The 18,773-nt window shown below is 37.1% G+C and overlaps 1 protein-coding gene and 1 pseudogene across 2 annotated transcripts in view; both read right to left on the bottom strand.

Moving 5' to 3' along the window:
• The window catches only part of LOC144629554 (histidine N-acetyltransferase-like), a 166,117-nt pseudogene that overhangs the window by 55,603 nt on the left and 91,741 nt on the right, over positions 1 to 18,773 (bottom strand). The window lies entirely within an intron of this gene.
• On the bottom strand, positions 13,912 to 17,482 carry LOC144630799 (histidine N-acetyltransferase-like). The gene is made up of 2 exons (XM_078489161.1): positions 17,048 to 17,482; positions 13,912 to 14,415 (listed from the first exon to the last, which is right to left on the bottom strand). Exons 1-2 carry the CDS (start codon positions 17,480 to 17,482, stop codon positions 13,912 to 13,914), a joined length of 939 nt encoding a protein of 312 aa, XP_078345287.1.

Below are 18,773 nucleotides of genomic sequence, written 5' to 3'. Positions count from 1 at the left end.
TTCCTAAGTTTAATTTTGCCCTCGTAGAGTGACCAAAATTTATGAAAAAGATAAAAGAACAAGGAAAGTAAAAGGTCTGGTATAAACCACACAACCTTTCACCAAACAGGGGCGTAGCCAGCTTTTTGAAGAGTTGTAGGCCTGGCCAACCGCTTTTTACTGAACGCTTTTTAAGGAGCCAGGTTGGAGGGAAGGGGGAAGGTCCACTGGGGAAGGTTTTGAGATTAAGACAGCTTCTAAATTCAAACATTTCATCACAAGAAATTGCACCAATTTTCGCTCTTTCGTAAATAAACGCACTTTTCGTGAACAGGTCATGCCGTTGTGCGTTTCCCTGTCACCTGGCTTACCCAGAAGGCTCCACAGTTTGCACTTGATAGACGAGCTTTGATCTGATGAGGAGAGGATACTTGCGAGATATATAATGCTAAGATATTTTAAATTTGCTTTCTATTTTATCTTGAAAGTGAATCAGCTTGAATTTTTTCTATTGTAAGTTTTAAAAGTGCGAGTTGGCTGAAAAAATTGTAGGCCCGGGCCTACGGGTCTATAGGCTAGCTACGCCCCTGCCAAAAGGAAGGCTTCAACGACAAATCTTACTTGTCGATGTATTTTTGACAGAAAGCTGTAGAATTTGCCTTACCAACGATTCCTTAGCTCTTCTTTCTCCCCCAGGGAAAGTTTGGTTGATCATGCACGAAAATTTGTTCGCTAGATTGAGATGTATCGTAGCCGAACGGCAATAGAATAGCCGGTCAAAACAAATATTTGTGCTAATCAATCTTTCAGTATGCCGGCATTATTTTTTCCGGAGGTGCATGGAGCGGTTGCATCTACGGAAATTGTCGAACCACCCATTTAAAACGTACTTACGGCCAGTTGTTGTTACGTGCCAGGGGAAGTCTACAGTATAATATGATATTTTAACCAACTAGCATTTACAAATTTTCGATCAATGTTCCATCTCATTGTTTCAACAAGACTCAGAAAGAGGAACTCCGACTCTGCTTTAGAACAGAGCAATGTTTATCTAGGGAAGAAAACTGAAAAAAAAAAACACAGAAAAACTAATTGAAAATGAGTATTAAGAAAACTTCAACCTACTCAGTGGAAAGCCCTTACAGTGAATGGTCTTGCTCAGGAAAAAAATCGCACTGCAAAGAAAAACGGTAAACAATTAGCGCCCAGCCACAAAAATGTATATATAAATTGCTATTAAATCTTTTTTATTATTTAGCTATCCGCGTTATTAACCTTTTTGGAGCCCGGAAAAGCTTCAAAGGTTTGAATATGCGAGTTAAATAAAAAAAGGAAAGAAAAAAAACTTTCTTTCTAATTTTATAATATATTTCGAGACGTTGCGAGTGCAACATGATTTTTTAGATAGAGAACATACTCTAATTAGCTTTCTAATGAGCTTTCTGTGACAGCTTGTTGATATAAATATGGCAACTTCACAGATATTAACGCACGCTTTGGAAAAAAAGGCCAAGATTCAGTTTATGACAAAAAGCATTAGACTAGTCGCGACGGCTTTTTTTGAAAAAAATTCTCCCTTTTTTTGACTGCTTTTATTCTAAAAAAACAGCCCTCTTTTATCTTTTCATTTCAGAAACAACCTGTTATTCCCGGTTGTTCTCGACCTGACTAAAATTCACTAGTGATTAAAATTCACTTGTTTGAATTTTATATCAATTTCATGTCAAATATTTATCAAAATTTGTAGACGTTTGTTCGACTAAGCTTTGTTAATTATCAGGTGTAATTAACAAGTCAAAACAGAAATAAAGTTGGTCAGAAAATATCATTTGGTTTCAACTTTAACCATCGCGCAGTTTCTCGTATTTTTTAAAAGTGTTCTAATCTACTTTTGATAGAGACAATGCATGGACGGGTTGCGTCTATTGAACCCATCAAGCCGGTTAAATTTCACATCCTCAGGAGCGAAAACATAACGCATTCAATAGCAATAAGCGGATACCAGGGGTCCAAAGTCATTGTTTATTCCTTTTAATACCTTGACTGTCAACTTCTTTTTAATATTCCCACGGAAGAAAGTCGCACTTTTGCTGACTGATTATTTGGGTAACCAACGCAGACACTAAAGCTGTGCTTGCTTAAACAGTTTCAGACATATCTTTTTAAAACATTTTGTGTTAAATTTGGTAAGATTTCTAATATTATTTAAGTTTGAAAAAAAAAAACATGAATAAATCTGCTTGATCAACTTTTCAGCTTTCACCTGTACCAAATTAAATATTTGACTGAAACTGTCGATGCGTTTTTAAACATTTTGGGCTCGTAGAGCTACTTAAATTCATGAAATAAATAAAATAGATAGACGATAAAAGTGAAATATAGACAAAAGTTTTGAACAAGGAAGGTAAAAGCCGGTTAAAGGTCCGGTATAAACCACACAGCCGAAGGTTTGAACGACAAAACCTTTCTTGTTGATGGATTTTTGACAGAAAGCTGTAGAATTTGCCTTTCCAGCGCTTCCTCAACTCTTCCTTTCTCCCCCAGTGAAATTAATGTTTGATCATGCACGAAAATCTGTTCGCTGATTATTTGGGTAACCAACGCACACACTACAGCTGTTCTAGCTTAAACAGTTTCAGGAATTGCCTTTTCCAAATTTTTGTGTGAAATTTGGTAAAATTTCTAATATAATTCAAGTTTTTTAAAAAAGAATAAACCGTTTGGGTAAATTTGCTTGATCAACTTTTTCCGCTTTCACCGGCACCACACACGTTTAGCTGAAACTGTCGATGCGTTTCAAGTGTTCCAATCCAAAATTGGCTGTCTGCGACACTCATCGCATACGAACTCGAAAATATGAAACCAAAAAAAGTTCGATTCACATTTGGCTAAAAAAATCGAGAAAAACTAACCTGGCGGTTCAATGTACTTCGGCTCACGAAAGTCATCCACGCACTTTCTTTATTCCAATTTGTATAGTCACCTTTTTTCGAAGACTCGAGTGTATTTCCTAAGTTTAATTTTGCGCTCGTAGAGTGACCAAAATTTATGAAAAAGATAAAAGAACAAGGAAAGTAAAAGGTCTGGTATAAACCACACAACCGTTCGCCAAAAGGAAGGCTTCAACGACAAAATCTTGCTTATTGAAGGATTTTTGACAGAAAGCTGTAGAATTTGCCTTACTAACACTTCCTTAACTCTTCTTTTCTCCCCCAGCGAAAGTTTGGTTGATCATGCCCGAAAATTTTTTCGCTAGTTTGAGGTTTATCTTAGCCGAGTGGCAATAAAATAGCCGGTCAAAACAAATAATTTGGCTAATCAATCTTTCAGCAGTATGTCAGCATTATTTTTACCGCAATTAAAGTGGTGTCTACCTTTAGATCACGGAGGTGCATGGACCGGTTGCATCTGATCTACGGAAATTGTCGAAACACCCATTTAAAACGAGCTTAAGGTCAGTTGATGTTACGTGTCAGTGAAAGTGTACAATGTAATATATATTTTAACCAACTAGCATTTTACAAATTCTTGATCGATGTTCGATCTCATTGATTCAACAAGACTCAGAACGAGGAACCAAGAAGACCTCAACCTACCCAGTAGAAAGCCCTTACAGTGAATGGTCTTGCTCAAGGAAAAAATCACACTGCAAAGAAAAACGGTAAGCAATTAGCACTCAGCTATATATAAATTGATATTAAATCTTTTTTACTATTTTAGGTAACCTCGTAACTGACCTTTATGGAACCCGGAAAAACTTCAAAGGTTTGATTATGCGAGTTGAATAAAAAAGAAAAGAAAAACTTTCTTTCTAATTTTATAATATATTTCGAGACGTTGCGCGAGCAATATGATCTTTTAGATAGAGAACATACTCTAATAAGCTTTCTAATAAGCTTTTTGTGACAGCTTGTTGATATAAATATGGCACCTTCACAGTTAAAACGCACGCTTTGGAAAAAAAAATGTCAAGATTCGGTTTTCACTTGCATATCGCTGTTTATGACAAAAGGCATTAAACTAGTCGCGACGGCTTTTTAGAAAAAATTCCCCTTTTTTCACTTCGTTTACTCTAAAAAAACAGTCCTCTGTTATCTTTTCATTTTAAAAACAACCTGTTATTCCCGGTTGTTCTCGACCTGACCGGTATTTCTTGTACTGAACGAACGCAAAAATATTAAAATTGACCAGTTCAGTTGAATTTTATATCAATTTCATGTCAAATGTTTATTAAAATTTGTAGACGTTTGTTTGACTAAGCTTTGTTAATTAGCAGGTGTAATTGACAAGTCAAAACAGAAATAAAGTTGGTCAGAAAATATCATTTGGTTTCAACTTTAACCATCGCGTAGTTTCTCGTATTTTTTAAAAGTGTTCTATCTATTTTTGATAGAGACAATGCATGGACGGGTTGCGTCTATTGAACCCATCAAGCCGGTTAAATTTCACGTCCTCAGGAGCAAAAACACAACACATCAATGGCAATAAGCAAATAAAAGGGGTCCAAAGTCATTGTTTATTCCTTTTAATACCTTGACTGACAACTTCTTTTTAATATTCCCATAGAAGAAAGTCGCACTTTTGCTGACCGATTATTTGGGTTAACCAATGCAGAAACTACAGCTGTGCTAGCCTGAGTGAACAGGGTTTTAGGTATATCTTTACAACAAAATGTGTTAAATTTGGTAAAATTTCTAATATTATTCAAGTTAAAAAAAAAACAAGAATAAAGCGTTTCGGTTATACTGCTTGATCAACTTTTCCGCTTTCACCTGTACCAAATTAAACTTTTGGGTGAAACTGTCGATGATATACAGCTCTTTTCCATGCAAACTATGCCGTCTGCGACGCTCATCGCATACGAACCCGAAAAAATGAATCCACAAATCAAACCTAGTTCGATTCACATTTCGTCTGAAAGAAAAATCGAAAAAAACTAACCGGGTGGTTCAATTCACTGCGCCTCAGGAAAGTCATACATGCGTTTTCTCTTTATATATTCACCTTTTTCCGAAGACTCGGACCTTCGAGTTTATTTCTTAGATTTTATGTCGCCCTTGTAGAGCGAACAAATTCTTGAAATAGATATAAAAAAAAAAAAACAAGTAAAGTAAAAGGTCTGGTATAAACCACACAACCGAAGGTGTCAACGACAAAGCTTTTCTTGTTGATATATTTCTGACAGAAAGCTGTAGAATTTGCCTTACAAACGCTTCCTTAGCTCTTCCTTTCTCCCCCAGAAAAAGTTTGGTTGATCATGTACGGTCATTTGTTTGCTAGTTTGAGGTTTATCTTAGCCGAGCGGCAATAAAATAGCGGGTCAAAGCAAACAATTTGGCTAATCAATCTTTCAGAAGTATGTCGGCATTATTTTTACCGAAATTAAAGTGTTGCACATGTCTTAAGATCACGGAGGTGCGTATGCATTGACGGGTTGCATGTGTGGAAATAGTCGGACCACCCATTTAAAACGTACTTTAGGCCAGTTGTTGTTACGTGCCAGGGGAAGTCTACAGTATAGTATATATTTTAACCAACTAGCATTTACAAATTCGCGATCGATGTTCGATCTCATTGTTTCAACAAGACTCAGAAAGAGGAACTTCGACTCTGCTTTAGAACAGCAATGTTTATCTAGGGAAGAAAAAAACCCGACAGAATTAATTGAAAATGAGTATAAAGAAGACCTCAACCTACCCAGTAGAAAGCCCTTACAGTGAATGATCTTGCTCAAGGACAAATTCACACTGCAAAGAAACGCGGTAAACAATTAGCACTCAGCCACAAAAAAAGTATATATAAATTGCTATTAAATCTTTTTACTATTTTAGCTATCCAAGTAACTTACCTTTTTGGAACCCGGAAAAGCTTCAAAGGTTTGAATATGCGAGTTAAATAAAAAAAAGTAAAGTAAAACTTTCTTTCTAATTTTATAATATATTTCGAGACGTTGCGCGAGCAATATGATCTTTTAGATAGAGAACATACTCTAATAAGCTTTCTAATAAGCTTTCTGTGACAGCTTGTTGATATAAATATGGCACCTTCACAGTTAAAACGCACGCTTTGGAAAAAAAATGTCAAGATTCAGTTTTCACTTGCATATCGCTGTTTATGACAAAAGGCATTAAACTAGTCGCGACGGCTTTTTTGAAAGTTTTCCCCTTTTTTTACTTCTTTTAATCTAAAAAAAAAAGCCTCCTGTTATCTTTTCATTTTAAAAACAACCTGTTATTCCCGGTTGTTCTCGACCTGACTAAAATTCACTAGACTAAAATTCACTAGTGATTAAAATTCACTAGTATGAATTTTATATCAATTTCATGTCAAATGTTTATCAAAATTTGTATAGACGTTTGTTTGATTAAGCTTTGTTAATTAGCAGGCGTAATTAACAAGTCATAACAGAAATAAAGTTGGTCAGAAAATATCATTTGGTTTCAACTTTAACCATCGCGTAGTTTCTCGTATTTTTTAAAAGTGTTCTATCTATTTTTGATAGAGACAATGCATGGACGGGTTGCGTCTATTGAACCCATCAAGCCGGTTAAATTTCACGTCCTCAGGAGCAAAAACACAACACATCAATGGCAATAAGCAAATACAAGGGGTCCAAAGTCATTGTTTATTCCTTTTAATACCTTGACTGACAACTTCTTTTTAATATTCCCACGGAAGAAAGTCGCACTTTTGCTGACTGATATTTTGGGTAACCAACGGATACACTACAGCTGTGCTAGCTTAAACAGTTTTAGGTATATCTTTACAACAAAATGTGTTAAATTTGGTAAAATTTCTAATATTATTCAAGGTAAAAAAAAAAAACAAGAGTAAAGCGTTTCGGTTATACTGCTTGATCAACTTTTCTGCTTTCACCTGCACCAAATTAAACTTTTGGGTGAAACTGTCGATGATATACAGCTCTTTTCCATGTAAACTATGCCGTCTGCGACGCTCATCGCATACGAACTCGAAAAAATGAATCCACAAATCAAACCTAGTTCGATTCACATTTCGTCTGAAAAAAAAAATCGAAAAAAACTAACCGGTGGTTCAATTCACTGCGCCTCAGGAAAGTCATACATGCGTTTTCTCTTTATATATTCACCTTTTTCCGAAGACTCGGACCTTCGAGTTTATTTCTTAAATTTTATGTCGCCCTTGTAGAGCGAACAAATTCTTGAAATAGATAAAAAAAAAACACGTAAAGTAAAAGGTCTGGTATAAACCACACAACCGAAGGTGTCAACGACAAAGCTTTTCTTGTTGATATATTTCTGACAGAAAGCTGTAGTATTTGCCTTACAAACGCTTCCTTAGCTCTTCCTTTCTCCCCCAGAAAAAGTTTGGTTGATCATGCACGGTCATTTGTTTGCTAGTTTGAGGTTTATCTTAGCCGAGCGGCAATAAAATAGCGGGTCAAAACAAATAATTTGGCTAATCAATCTTTCAGCAGTATGTCGGCATTATTTTTACCGAAATTAAAGTGTTGCACATGTCTTAAGATCACGGAGGTGCGTATGCATTGACGGGTTGCATGTGTGCAAATAGTCGGACCACCCATTTAAAACGTACTTCAGGCCAGTTGCTTTTACGTGCCAGGGGAAGTCTACAGTATAGTATATATTTTAACCAACTAGCATTTACAAATTCGCGATCGATGTTCGATCTCATTGTTTCAACAAGACTCAGAAAGAGGAACTTCGACTCTGCTTTAGAACAGAGCAATGTTTATCTAGGGAAGAAAAAAACCCGACAGAATTAATTGAAAATGAGTATCAAGAAGACCTCAACCTACCCAGTAGAAAGCCCTTACAGTGAATGGTCTTGCTCAAGGACAAATTCACACTGCAAAGAAAAACGGTAAACAATTAGCACTCAGCCACAAAAAAGTATATATAAATTGCTATTAAATCTTTTTACTATTTTAGCTATCCAAGTAACTTACCTTTTTGGAACCCGGAAAGGCTTCAAAGGTTTGAATATGCGAGTTAAATAAAAAAAAGTAAAGTAAAACTTTCTTTCTAATTTTATAATATATTTCGAGACGTTGCGCGAGCAATATGATCTTTTAGATAGAGAACATACTCTAATAAGCTTTCTAATAAACTTTTTGTGACAGCTTGTTGATATAAATATGGCAACTTCACAGATAAAACGCACGCTTTGGAAAAAATGTCAAGATTCGGTTTTAACTTACATAACGCTGTTTATGACAAAAGGTATTAAACTAGTCGCGACGGCTTTTTGGAAAGTTTTCTCCAATTTTGTTTTTGACTTCTTTTATTCTAAAAAAAAAAAACAGCCTCCTTTTATCTTTTCATTTTAAAAACAACCTGTTATTCCCGGTTGTTCTCGACCTGACCGGCATTTCTTGTACTAAACAAACGCAATAATATTAAAATTCACTAGTTTGAATTTTATATCAATTTCATGTCAAATATTTATCAAAATTGGTAGACTTTTGTTTGACTAAGCTTTGCTAATTAGCAGGTCAAAACAGAAATAAAGTTGGTCAGAAAATATCATTTGGTTTCAACTTTAACCATCGCGTAGTTTCTCGTATTTTTTAAAAGTGTTCTAATCTACTTTTGATAGAGACAATGCATGGACGGGTTTCGTCTATTGAACCCATCAAGCCGGTTAAAATTCACATCCTCAGGAGCGAAAACATAACACATTCAATAGCAATAAGCGGATACCAGGGGTCCAAAGTCATTGTTTATTCCTTTTAATACCTTGACTGTCAACTTCTTTTTAATATTCCCATAGAAGAAAGTCGCACTTTTGCTGACTGATTATTTAGGATAACCAACGCAGACACTAAAGCTGTGCTAGCTTAAACAGTTTCAGGCATATCTTTTTAAAACATTTTGTGTTAAATTTGGTAAGATTTCTAATATTATTTAAGTTTGAAAAAAAAAAAACATGAATAAATCTGCTTGATCAACTTTTCAGCTTTCACTTGCACCAAATTAAACATTTGACTGAAACTGTCGATGCGTTTTTAAACATTTTGGGCTCGTAGAGCTACTTAAATTCATGAAATAAATAAAATAGATAGACGATAAAAGTGAAATATAGATAAAAGTTTTGAACAAGGAAGGTAAAAGCCGGTTAAAGGTCCGGTATAAACCACACAGCCGAAGGTTTGAACGACAAAACCTTTCTTGTTGATGGATTTTTGACAGAAAGCTGTAGAATTTGCCTTTCCAGCGCTTCCTCAACTCTTCCTTTCTCCCCCAGTGAAATTAATGTTTGATCATGCACGAAAATCTGTTCGCTGATTATTTGGGTAACCAACGCACACACTACAGCTGTTCTAGCTTAAACAGTTTCAGGAATTGCCTTTTCCAAATTTTTGTGTGAAATTTGGTAAAATTTCTAATATAATTCAAGTTTTTTAAAAAAGAATAAACCGTTTGGGTAAATTTGCTTGATCAACTTTTTCCGCTTTCACCGGCACCACACACGTTTAGCTGAAACTGTCGATGCGTTTCAAGTGTTCCAATCCAAAATTGGCTGTCTGCGACACTCATCGCATACGAACTCGAAAATATGAATCCAAAAAAAGTTCGATTCACATTTGGCTAAAAAAATCGAGAAAACCTAACCTGGCGGTTCAATGTACTTCGGCTCACGAAAGTCATCCACGCACTTTCTTTATTCCAATTTGTATAGTCACCTTTTTTCGAAGACCTGAGTGTATTTCCTAAGTTTAATTTTGCGCTCGTAGAGTGACCAAAATTTATGAAAAAGATAAAAGAACAAGGAAAGTAAAAGGTCTGGTATAAACCACACAACCGTTAGCCAAAAGGAAGGCTTCAACGACAAAATCTTGCTTATTGAAGGATTTTTGACAGAAAGCTGTAGAATTTGCCTTACTAACACTTCCTTAATTCTTCTTTTCCCCCCCAGCGAAAGTTTGGTTGATCATGCCCGAAAATTTTTTCGCTAGTTTGAGGTTTATCTTAGCCGAGTGGCAATAAAATAGCCGGTCAAAACAAATAATTTGGCTAATCAATCTTTCAGCAGTATGTCAGCATTATTTTTACCGCAATTAAAGTGGTGTCTACCTTTAGATCACGGAGGTGCATGGACCGGTTGCATCTGATCTACGGAAATTGTCGAAACACCCATTTAAAACGAGCTTAAGGCCAGTTGATGTTACGTGTCAGTGAAAGTGTACAATGTAATATATATTTTAACCAACTAGCATTTTACAAATTCTTGATCGATCTTCGATCTCATTGATTCAACAAGACTCAGAACGAGGAACTTCGACTCTGCTTTAGAACAGAGCAATGTTTATCTAGGGAAGAAAAAAACCCGACAGAATTAATTGAAAATGAGTATCAAGAAGACCTCAACCTACCCAGTAGAAAGCCCTTACAGTGAATGGTCTTGCTCAAGGACAAATTCACACTGCAAAGAAAAACGGTAAACAATTAGCACTCAGCCACAAAAAAGTATATATAAATTGCTATTAAATCTTTTTACTATTTTAGCTATCCGAGTAACTTACCTTTTTGGAACCCGGAAAGGCTTCAAAGGTTTGAATATGCGAGTTAAATAAAGAAAGTAAAGTAAAACTTTCTTTCTAATTTTATAATATATTTCGAGACGTTGCGCTAGCAAAATGATCTTTTAGATAGAGAACATACTCTTATTAGCTTTCTAATAAGCTTTTTGTGACAGCTTGTTGATATAAATATGGCACTAACTTCACAGATAAAACGCACGCTTTGGAAAAAATGTCAACATTCGGTTTTAACTTACATAACGCTGTTTATGACAAAAGGTATTAAACTAGTCGCGACGGCTTTTTGGAAAGTTTTCTCCAATTTTGTTTTTGACTTCTTTTATTCTAAAAAAGAAAAAACAGCCTCCTTTTATCTTTTCATTTTAAAAACAACCTGTTATTCCCGGTTGTTCTCGACCTGACCGGCATTTCTTGTACTAAACAAACGCAATAATATTAAAATTCACTAGTTTGAATTTTATATCAATTTCATGTCAAATATTTATCAAAATTGGTAGACTTTTGTTTGACTAAGCTTTGCTAATTAGCAGGTCAAAACAGAAATAAAGTTGGTCAGAAAATATCATTTGGTTTCAACTTTAACCATCGCGTAGTTTCTCGTATTTTTTAAAAGTGTTCTAATCTACTTTTGATAGAGACAATGCATGGACGGGTTTCGTCTATTGAACCCATCAAGCCGGTTAAAATTCACATCCTCAGGAGCGAAAACATAACACATTCAATAGCAATAAGCGGATACCAGGGGTCCAAAGTCATTGTTTATTCCTTTTAATACCTTGACTGACAACTTCTTTTTAATATTCCCACGGAAGAAAGTCGCACTTTTGCTGACTGATTATTTGGGTAACCAACGCATACACTACATTTATTATATTATCGCTACGAAAAAAGTACAATCTGAAACATTTTTGCGATTTATTCGAAATCAAACATATAGAATTTTTTAATTCTTGAATATTTCATTTGCAGTACATCATAGTTTAAGATGCTGGTATTAGTTTTTAAGCGGCAAATCTGATTCACGCCAAAATCAGGTTTTACTGATTTGCCGGTTTTCTGTTTATCGTTGCCATGGAAATATCGATTAAGTAAACTTCAATCTAAAACCAATACATGGTGTTATATCCGAGTCAGGGAAGATCGTTTAAAGGCCAATTGCAAATTGTAGGTATGGCCCAGAAAAAACTGTATCGAGCCACCTTAAGGCCAGTTGATGTTACGTGTCAGGGGAAGTCTACAGTATAATATATATTTTAACCAACTAGCATTTACAAATTTTCGATTGATGTTCGATCTCATTGTTTCAACAAGACTCAGAAAGAGGAACTTCGACTCTGCTTTAGAACAGAGCAATGTTTATCTAGGGAAGAAAACTGAAAAAACAAAACAAAACAAAAACTAATTGAAAATGAGTATCAAGAAGACTTCAACCTACTCAGTAGAAAGCGCTTTCAGCGAATGGTCTTGCTCAAGGACAAATTCACACTACAAATGACAAAAAAACGGTAAACAATTAGCACTCAGCCACAAAAAAAAAGTATATAGAAATTGCTATTAAACCTCTCTGCACTATTTTAGCTATCCGCGTAACTTGCCTTTCTTGGACCGAGGAAAAGCTTCAACGGTTCTTGACGACCAGAAGACCTAGTGATACCAGAGAGAACTAGCCGTTCGACAAGTGCGATAAGCTGCTTAAAAGAGTTTTTAGTGGGTGTGCTAAATAGATAAGGTTTGACAATATGTCAGCAAAATTGACATCTCAGGAGACCTAGTGATACCAGAGAGAACTAGCCGTTCGCCAAGCGCAATAAGCTGCTTAAATGAGTATTTAGTGGGTGTGCTAAATAAATAAGGTTTGACAATATGTCAACAAAATTGACAACTTCACCTCCGTTTCGTTCACTTTGCGTATGTGAAAAACTTTCACTGACGTACCACACTTCAATTTGGCACGTAAATGCTTTGTAATATTTGGGATGAAACTCTTGTGACGTTGGTGGCAATAACTTTAATTTCAAATTCACCCACAGTCCACTGGCCATAAGACACCTGACTGCGCTTTAACCAGCTGCATGCTAATCCTGTAGGAGGCGGCTGTACACAGGCTTCCGGGCAAAGCCGTGAAAGGTAGATTTAACTTGCCATCTCGTTGGGCCCTCTTCCCTGTAGGCAGAACATACCTAAAGGAACAGTTAATTGTCGTCACATACTGAAATGTGCCCTGTACCCTTCAGCTTGCCCTTGTGGACAGAACCTACCCGAAAGGTACAATAATTGGCTGTTGCATTTATCTGAGCGGTATCCTTGTGGCCAGAATATACCCAAAGGCACAGTTAATTTGCCATTGCCTTAATGTGCCCTAAAGCATTGCTTGTGCTCAAAACCTACCCAAAGAATTAGTTAAATTGGTGTCGCGTTAACCCGTCCTGTATCCTCGTGGATAGGAATGTTATACAAAAAGATACAAAGCGTTGCATAACAAGACCAGAACAACGGCTGGGAATTGAGGGCCATGTGCATCTTTATTAAGAAAAGATGCGATATATATATATATATTTTTAATTTTTAACCATACCAAGAAAAGCTTACGAAAAACTCAATGTGAAGTGAATTATGCACTCGGGGATCCATGCATGAAGGCATTGGCGTCCGAGAAGAAGATCTCAGTGCTATTAACGGACTTAAGCTTAATAGCTCTTCTCAACACTTCTAAATAGACTGCCCCTCTATTTTTCAATGCACAAGGACGCGAGAGAAACAGCGAACGAACCAAGCGCTGGCGCCCAGCTCTCCCGCGGTTCTTCCCCCGCGTTAAACTAGGGCTGAGCAATTCTAACCCCAAGCTCAATTCCTAAAATCGCTGTAGTGAACGCCAGGTGTCGTCTTAGCCATTCATCACCTTATTCGCAATGCTCAACACATCATTTTCCCAGCCAGACAAATAGCACCTGCACGCTTTGTTTTTCCATGTGCCAGTTCAGATGAGGTTCTTACATCGAACACCCGCGTATCTAACTTTATTGTTATCCCGACTAACTAGCTAACAAGGCCTAGAAATCAACGAGTCAACGTACACGAAACTTTTCCACATTTGCCTGTTGTTTCATTGTAGCTTAATGAAAACGGACGGATCCACCTTATTAAGATGGTGCAAGAGGCCGCAACATTACACACTGATTACGAAAAACTGTCGAGGCAATGAGATACCTTTGTATTGTTTAACCTCTCAGAGGAAGGTTTTGAGTATTTGTACATGTCTCGCCTAAAAGGGCAATTTTTTTTACATGGGTGAGGTTTAAGATGGGGTATACGTGTGATTTCATCAAAGACCGTATGTATGGAAATAAGTCCTTAAACAAGCATACGAGCTTACGTGTATATATATCATATCATAATTTTGAAACGCATGGCCAGTCAAGCTTTCTTTCATATAGTATCATGGTCTTATTTGTATGACGTGTGTCGCATTCATTCAACTGTAGCTGTTCTTCCATCACTTTCCTTGTCAACTGACTAAAGCTTCTGTCTTGAAAAGACACAAAAATAAAATCACCGCTGGTGACTTCACAGGCACGCTTGAACTGACAAAGGAGATGAGCTTTAAAAAGAACTGGGTCGTCGGCATACACAGAGACCTTCCAGTGTAAAAATTTCACTCTTGGCGAATAGGTTCCAAAGCTAATCGATGTCGGTAAAACATCGTCGGCGCATTTATCGACAAACAGTTCGTTGCACTCTTGTAGAATGAGATCCACATTTGATCGGAGAGGCTCGAGAGCGCAGGAATTAGCTATAATGACATTGTCAGGGAACAATTTTGCTCTGACAGGTTGAGACAGAATGATATTAGAGAAATATTCTCTCGAGCATGGTTTTATCTCCATTGCATTTGACTTGATCGCCCCATGTAAGGGAATCCGGAATCCGGAATCCAACATATTTTTGCTCCTGGAATCTGGAATCCAGGGCTTTGGAATCCGGAATCCAGCCTGTGAAATCCAGAATCCAGCCTCCTGTGGAATCCGAAACCAAACCTCGTATGGTATCCGGAATCTACCATCATAGCACTACAAAAGTTACGAAGCTAACCAGAAAGCTAACGTAAAATGTTTGATATTTGGTCACTAAATTCAAATCAACCACGGCGGTGTTGTGGTCTTTGATCCTCCTGGTAGGGCGCATGCTTTATTTTGTTAAAGATTGCCATTTTATCATGCTGGGTTTTGACCTTTAGAAAATGAAATTTATTGACAAGTGTAACGCAATGTCTCTCAACCTCCAACAATTCTCGCATGCGGGGCTCACCATTCTTGTAACACAGCTTGAAAACAAATTGTTATGACGGATTCATGGATGTATAAAAATCCCTGTAAATTTTCCAAAAATTCGGTAATAGTGAAAGCGGTAAAAGGTGAGGCTGCTTGACGGTGAAATCTGGCGAAGTTAAACCATTGAGAATTTTTGTCCAGGAAGTTCCTCTGTGGAAGTAACACGACTCCCAGGTACCCTTTCGATTCGGCGATCGTGAAATTCGAGCTGGTTCTAGATCTTCAGTACGGTTCATTCACTTTATACTTTGTCGTTTGAGGAGTTTAAACAACGTACGGAATTCGAGATGGGGAAGCATTACAAAAAACTTTCAAGCCAGAGGAAAAAGGTATATTTAGAGTCACGTTTTTGGTAGTTGTAGAATTAAGCAGTGTATATAATATTTGGAGTGCATTTGAATTCATGTGTCGAATGCAAACATAATCAAGCATAATATTCTAGTCGAATTTGGGCCAACAGTTACTTGTTGATCCGCGAAATCAAAGTCCTTGCGATATTTTCAACTATTGCTAAACTATCGCTCTTAGGAGTTCAAGAAAGAAGAAAGATATGAGAGAGAAAGAGAGGTCAATTATTAGCGATATAAGACCATAAAACGAACTCCCGGCGTACTCTCCGCTATTGATCTCCCTCGTGCAATTACAGGAAACGCACAGGGAAGATAGAGAGACTGGGGGCATTAACCCCCTACCACTTTTTTTACCCTGACAAAATTATATATAGGTTTTTTTTCTAAAATTGTATCATGTTTGAGACATTATCGAATTTAGCTGCCAAAGGTACAATTACTATTTGTTTTTTCATTATTGTAACAATGAGAGTGCAATTGTCTTTTCTCTGTATGTTCGGTCTGGTATCATCTTACCGGTACTACAACATGATGAGAAAAGTTCGTGTCTTGATGTAAGGTTTAAAGTCCTTGTTTGAAGGGTCAGATAGAGGTTTTATCACAAGCCTTTCTTTATTGCAACATTTTGTCGTTTTAAGCAATATTTTTACAGCAATATTTCAAGCACTAAACGTTTATTTCCTTTTAATTTTAAATGCATTTTCCGGTATCTGAGAGAAATTAAATCCAAATTTCCCCGGTGGAGCATGCCCCCGGACCCCCTAGCTGCCTCACGCATCTCCATTTAAATTCTTGGTGCGCGGGACTGCGAACTAAGTTAGCGTATAGAACTGTGAAACAGTATTTACGGGATAAAGCTTTTTGCATGAAACTATTTAAATGTTAAGTTCAGTTGTTCTTTGTTGTATAGAAATACGTGCGTAATTTCGAAGTAATGAATATTGTGCGTATAAGCTAATTTAATTTAAATTATTTTTCCGCTGTAGGGACCATTCATTTTTTATGTGGTTTGGGGGGGGGGGGGCTGGTGTAATTTTAGGGGGGTCATGAAAAAATAGGGCTTCAAAGGGGGGCAGCCAAATAATTATGGTTTGTAAGGGGGGGGGGGTCACTGAAAATAATTAAACGTTTAAGCGTTAATAATGAGCGGTTCTGTTAAAAATCTTGCTAGAACGCCCAGAATAACATTCTTGAGGATCTGAAAATTCAAAATTTCCTGGGGGAGCATGCCCCCGGAGCCCCCTTCTTTGATATGTACCCCTACTTTGTTATTAACTCAACCCAATTCAGCTTATTGGTTTCAAATGCAGTCAGCCCATACCAACAAACGGCACCCACAATAAACAGATGGTTTATTTAGTCTAGGCAATGTGAGCTATTTGGGGGGATATAGTTTATGTCTATTATTATGACTGAACAACTGATACATTCTTTAGTCATAAGGCTTGATAAACTTTAAATCCACTTGACCATTTGTTGTTGGGGGCCATTATATTATAACAGTGACTGTCAATCAAATCCCACCAGCCCCACTTACCCCATAAAAAAAATGAACGGGCCCTTATATGTTTACGGTTTTTACATATATTTAAATTTAATATACTAAAAAAAGAAAATAGACAACATTACATCTTAACAGCTGAATGTGCTATAAAAATGGCATAATCTGCTGTTGAGGTAGAATTAAAAACAGATTTAAAGTTGTGGAATCCGAAATCTCGCACCTTTTGGAATCCGGAATCCACAGGCATGGAATCCAGAATCCAGTCGCCGGAATCCGGAATCCACGGTGCTGAATCCGGAATCCAAGACTCTCTTGGATTCCCTTACATGGGGCGAGACTTGACCATGGGCATTTTAGCTTGACTCGCTTGCTTGTTTACTTGATGCGATAACACACAGCACTCGAGAAGTTTCATGTCACCCTTAGCACCTACGTTACTAGAAGTCATCAACCGTTCTCGCTGCAAGCTGGGAAAATGTTTTGTGGCAAATGTCCTCGGATACTCTCTAACCTGTCGTAAAAGACCTCGGCCTCGGAACTCGGGCCGAATTCGTGCTGCTCGGAGGAATGCTGTCCGACCATCATCTACCACAAAGGTTGCTTGTAAACCGACTAGTGTGTCGCCAGAATAAGCAAGTATAACAAGCAAATTGTCCCTTTGAAGCCAATCATGAAATGTGAACTGAAGATAATCGTGTCCAGCGTAGATTCCTTCAGATAATTTGACAATATCATCGAAATCGCCAGGCTGAGCGGGACGGAATGTTAACGGTTCCATAGGACTGTGCATTTTTATGGCAACACCGGTAAATTACCCCTCATAGCAGTTCCAGTCGTGACAAATTTTATCGAAATGCGAAGACGCATAACTTGGTCCCTGCTTGCATCACAATATCATGAATAAAAACGATGCTTGACTTTGCGTTACGTCAGTAACATATTCAATATTGATATTGTTCACTGTTTAAAAACAAAGAGTTCATTTGTTTATCACCATTTTCAATTTTTCTTTATGACGCATCACTGCATACTGTTGGTTTTAATATATATATAACTGAGAGATATAAAACTAGCCTGTGTACAGCCGTCCCGCTCCGCTAAAATAAATCGCGGAGGGAACGTCTGTGTTATGGCGTCGTTAATCGTGTTCCGCTGCGCGTGGTTTCCCCCGGAATGTATGGGAAATGCCGCGATTTTTGAGCGCAGCGGGACGGCTGTACACAGGCTAACATAAAACACCCGTTTCTTGTTTGCATGCCTTATGAAAACACTCCATAAAGTTGGAAATAATTCGTAGGCTCGATCGCTTATGGCACGGGTTAATATTTTTTTTCAAATTCTGCCAAGCTCATTGGCTCTTATTTTCGCATCACTCGATAATAAATCATTAGATTCAAAATGTACTATGGACTCGATGTAAAATTATGGAGGCGAACAGACCCGAAAAAGGAACCAATAAAACGAACTAATGAACACTAAAGCTAGCAAATCACTGAAGTAAACAGACCGACCAGGGCACATAACGTATTTATACAACAAACTCTTGCAGGATTATTTGCATTTCAATGCTCCTGCGGTGTCAAATGACAAAGCTCATAATCCTGGGTTCTTTCCTCGATCAGTTGCTCCCATTGAAAAACAGCGAAGCTTAACGCCTGCATATTATAAACTAAGTAATGAAGATGCAAAATGAAACACGGTATTTAAGAAACTAAATAATGTTTCCGTCCATATTACCAGGAGCATTTATATATTGTCAAATAGGCATTTTATAATAATAAGTTAGCTGTTGTGGAAATTGTTATTATATGGCGAGTGCTCAAGTCTCTGGTTAAGTGCGTTGAAACATAGCATTCATTGATACATAAAGACAAGAAATTCAAGTTCAGCAGAGGTGCTATAATGGCGTCCTTTAAATAATAAGAACACAGTACAACACGTACCAAAACTAAAAAAGTCATAAAAGTTGAAAAATCATTGTTTCTCGAAAATTCAGAAAAAGAAATGTACAAGGTCATTCTTGAATTCAGAAAGGTTAGTTAGATCTGATTTCACGAAGAAGAGTATTC

Source organism: Oculina patagonica, chromosome 11 (assembly GCF_052425735.1).
Source record: "Oculina patagonica isolate OP01 chromosome 11, crgOcupat, whole genome shotgun sequence".
NCBI classification, from domain to species: Eukaryota; Metazoa; Cnidaria; class Anthozoa; order Scleractinia; family Oculinidae; genus Oculina; species Oculina patagonica.
Note: the sequence above shows the minus strand (reverse complement) of the source record. Positions and strands in the feature narration are given on the sequence as shown.

Excerpts from the sequence above, each read along its gene's own strand:
- LOC144630799 (XM_078489161.1), bottom strand. The coding sequence starts at position 17,482 with ATGGAACCGTTAACATTCCGTCCCGCTCAGCCTGGCGATTTCGATGAT. Across the intron at positions 14,416-17,047 it reads GTCAAGCTAAAATGCCCATG|TCAAATGCAATGGAGATAAA; the intron begins GTCAAGTCTCGC and ends GGGGCGATCAAG.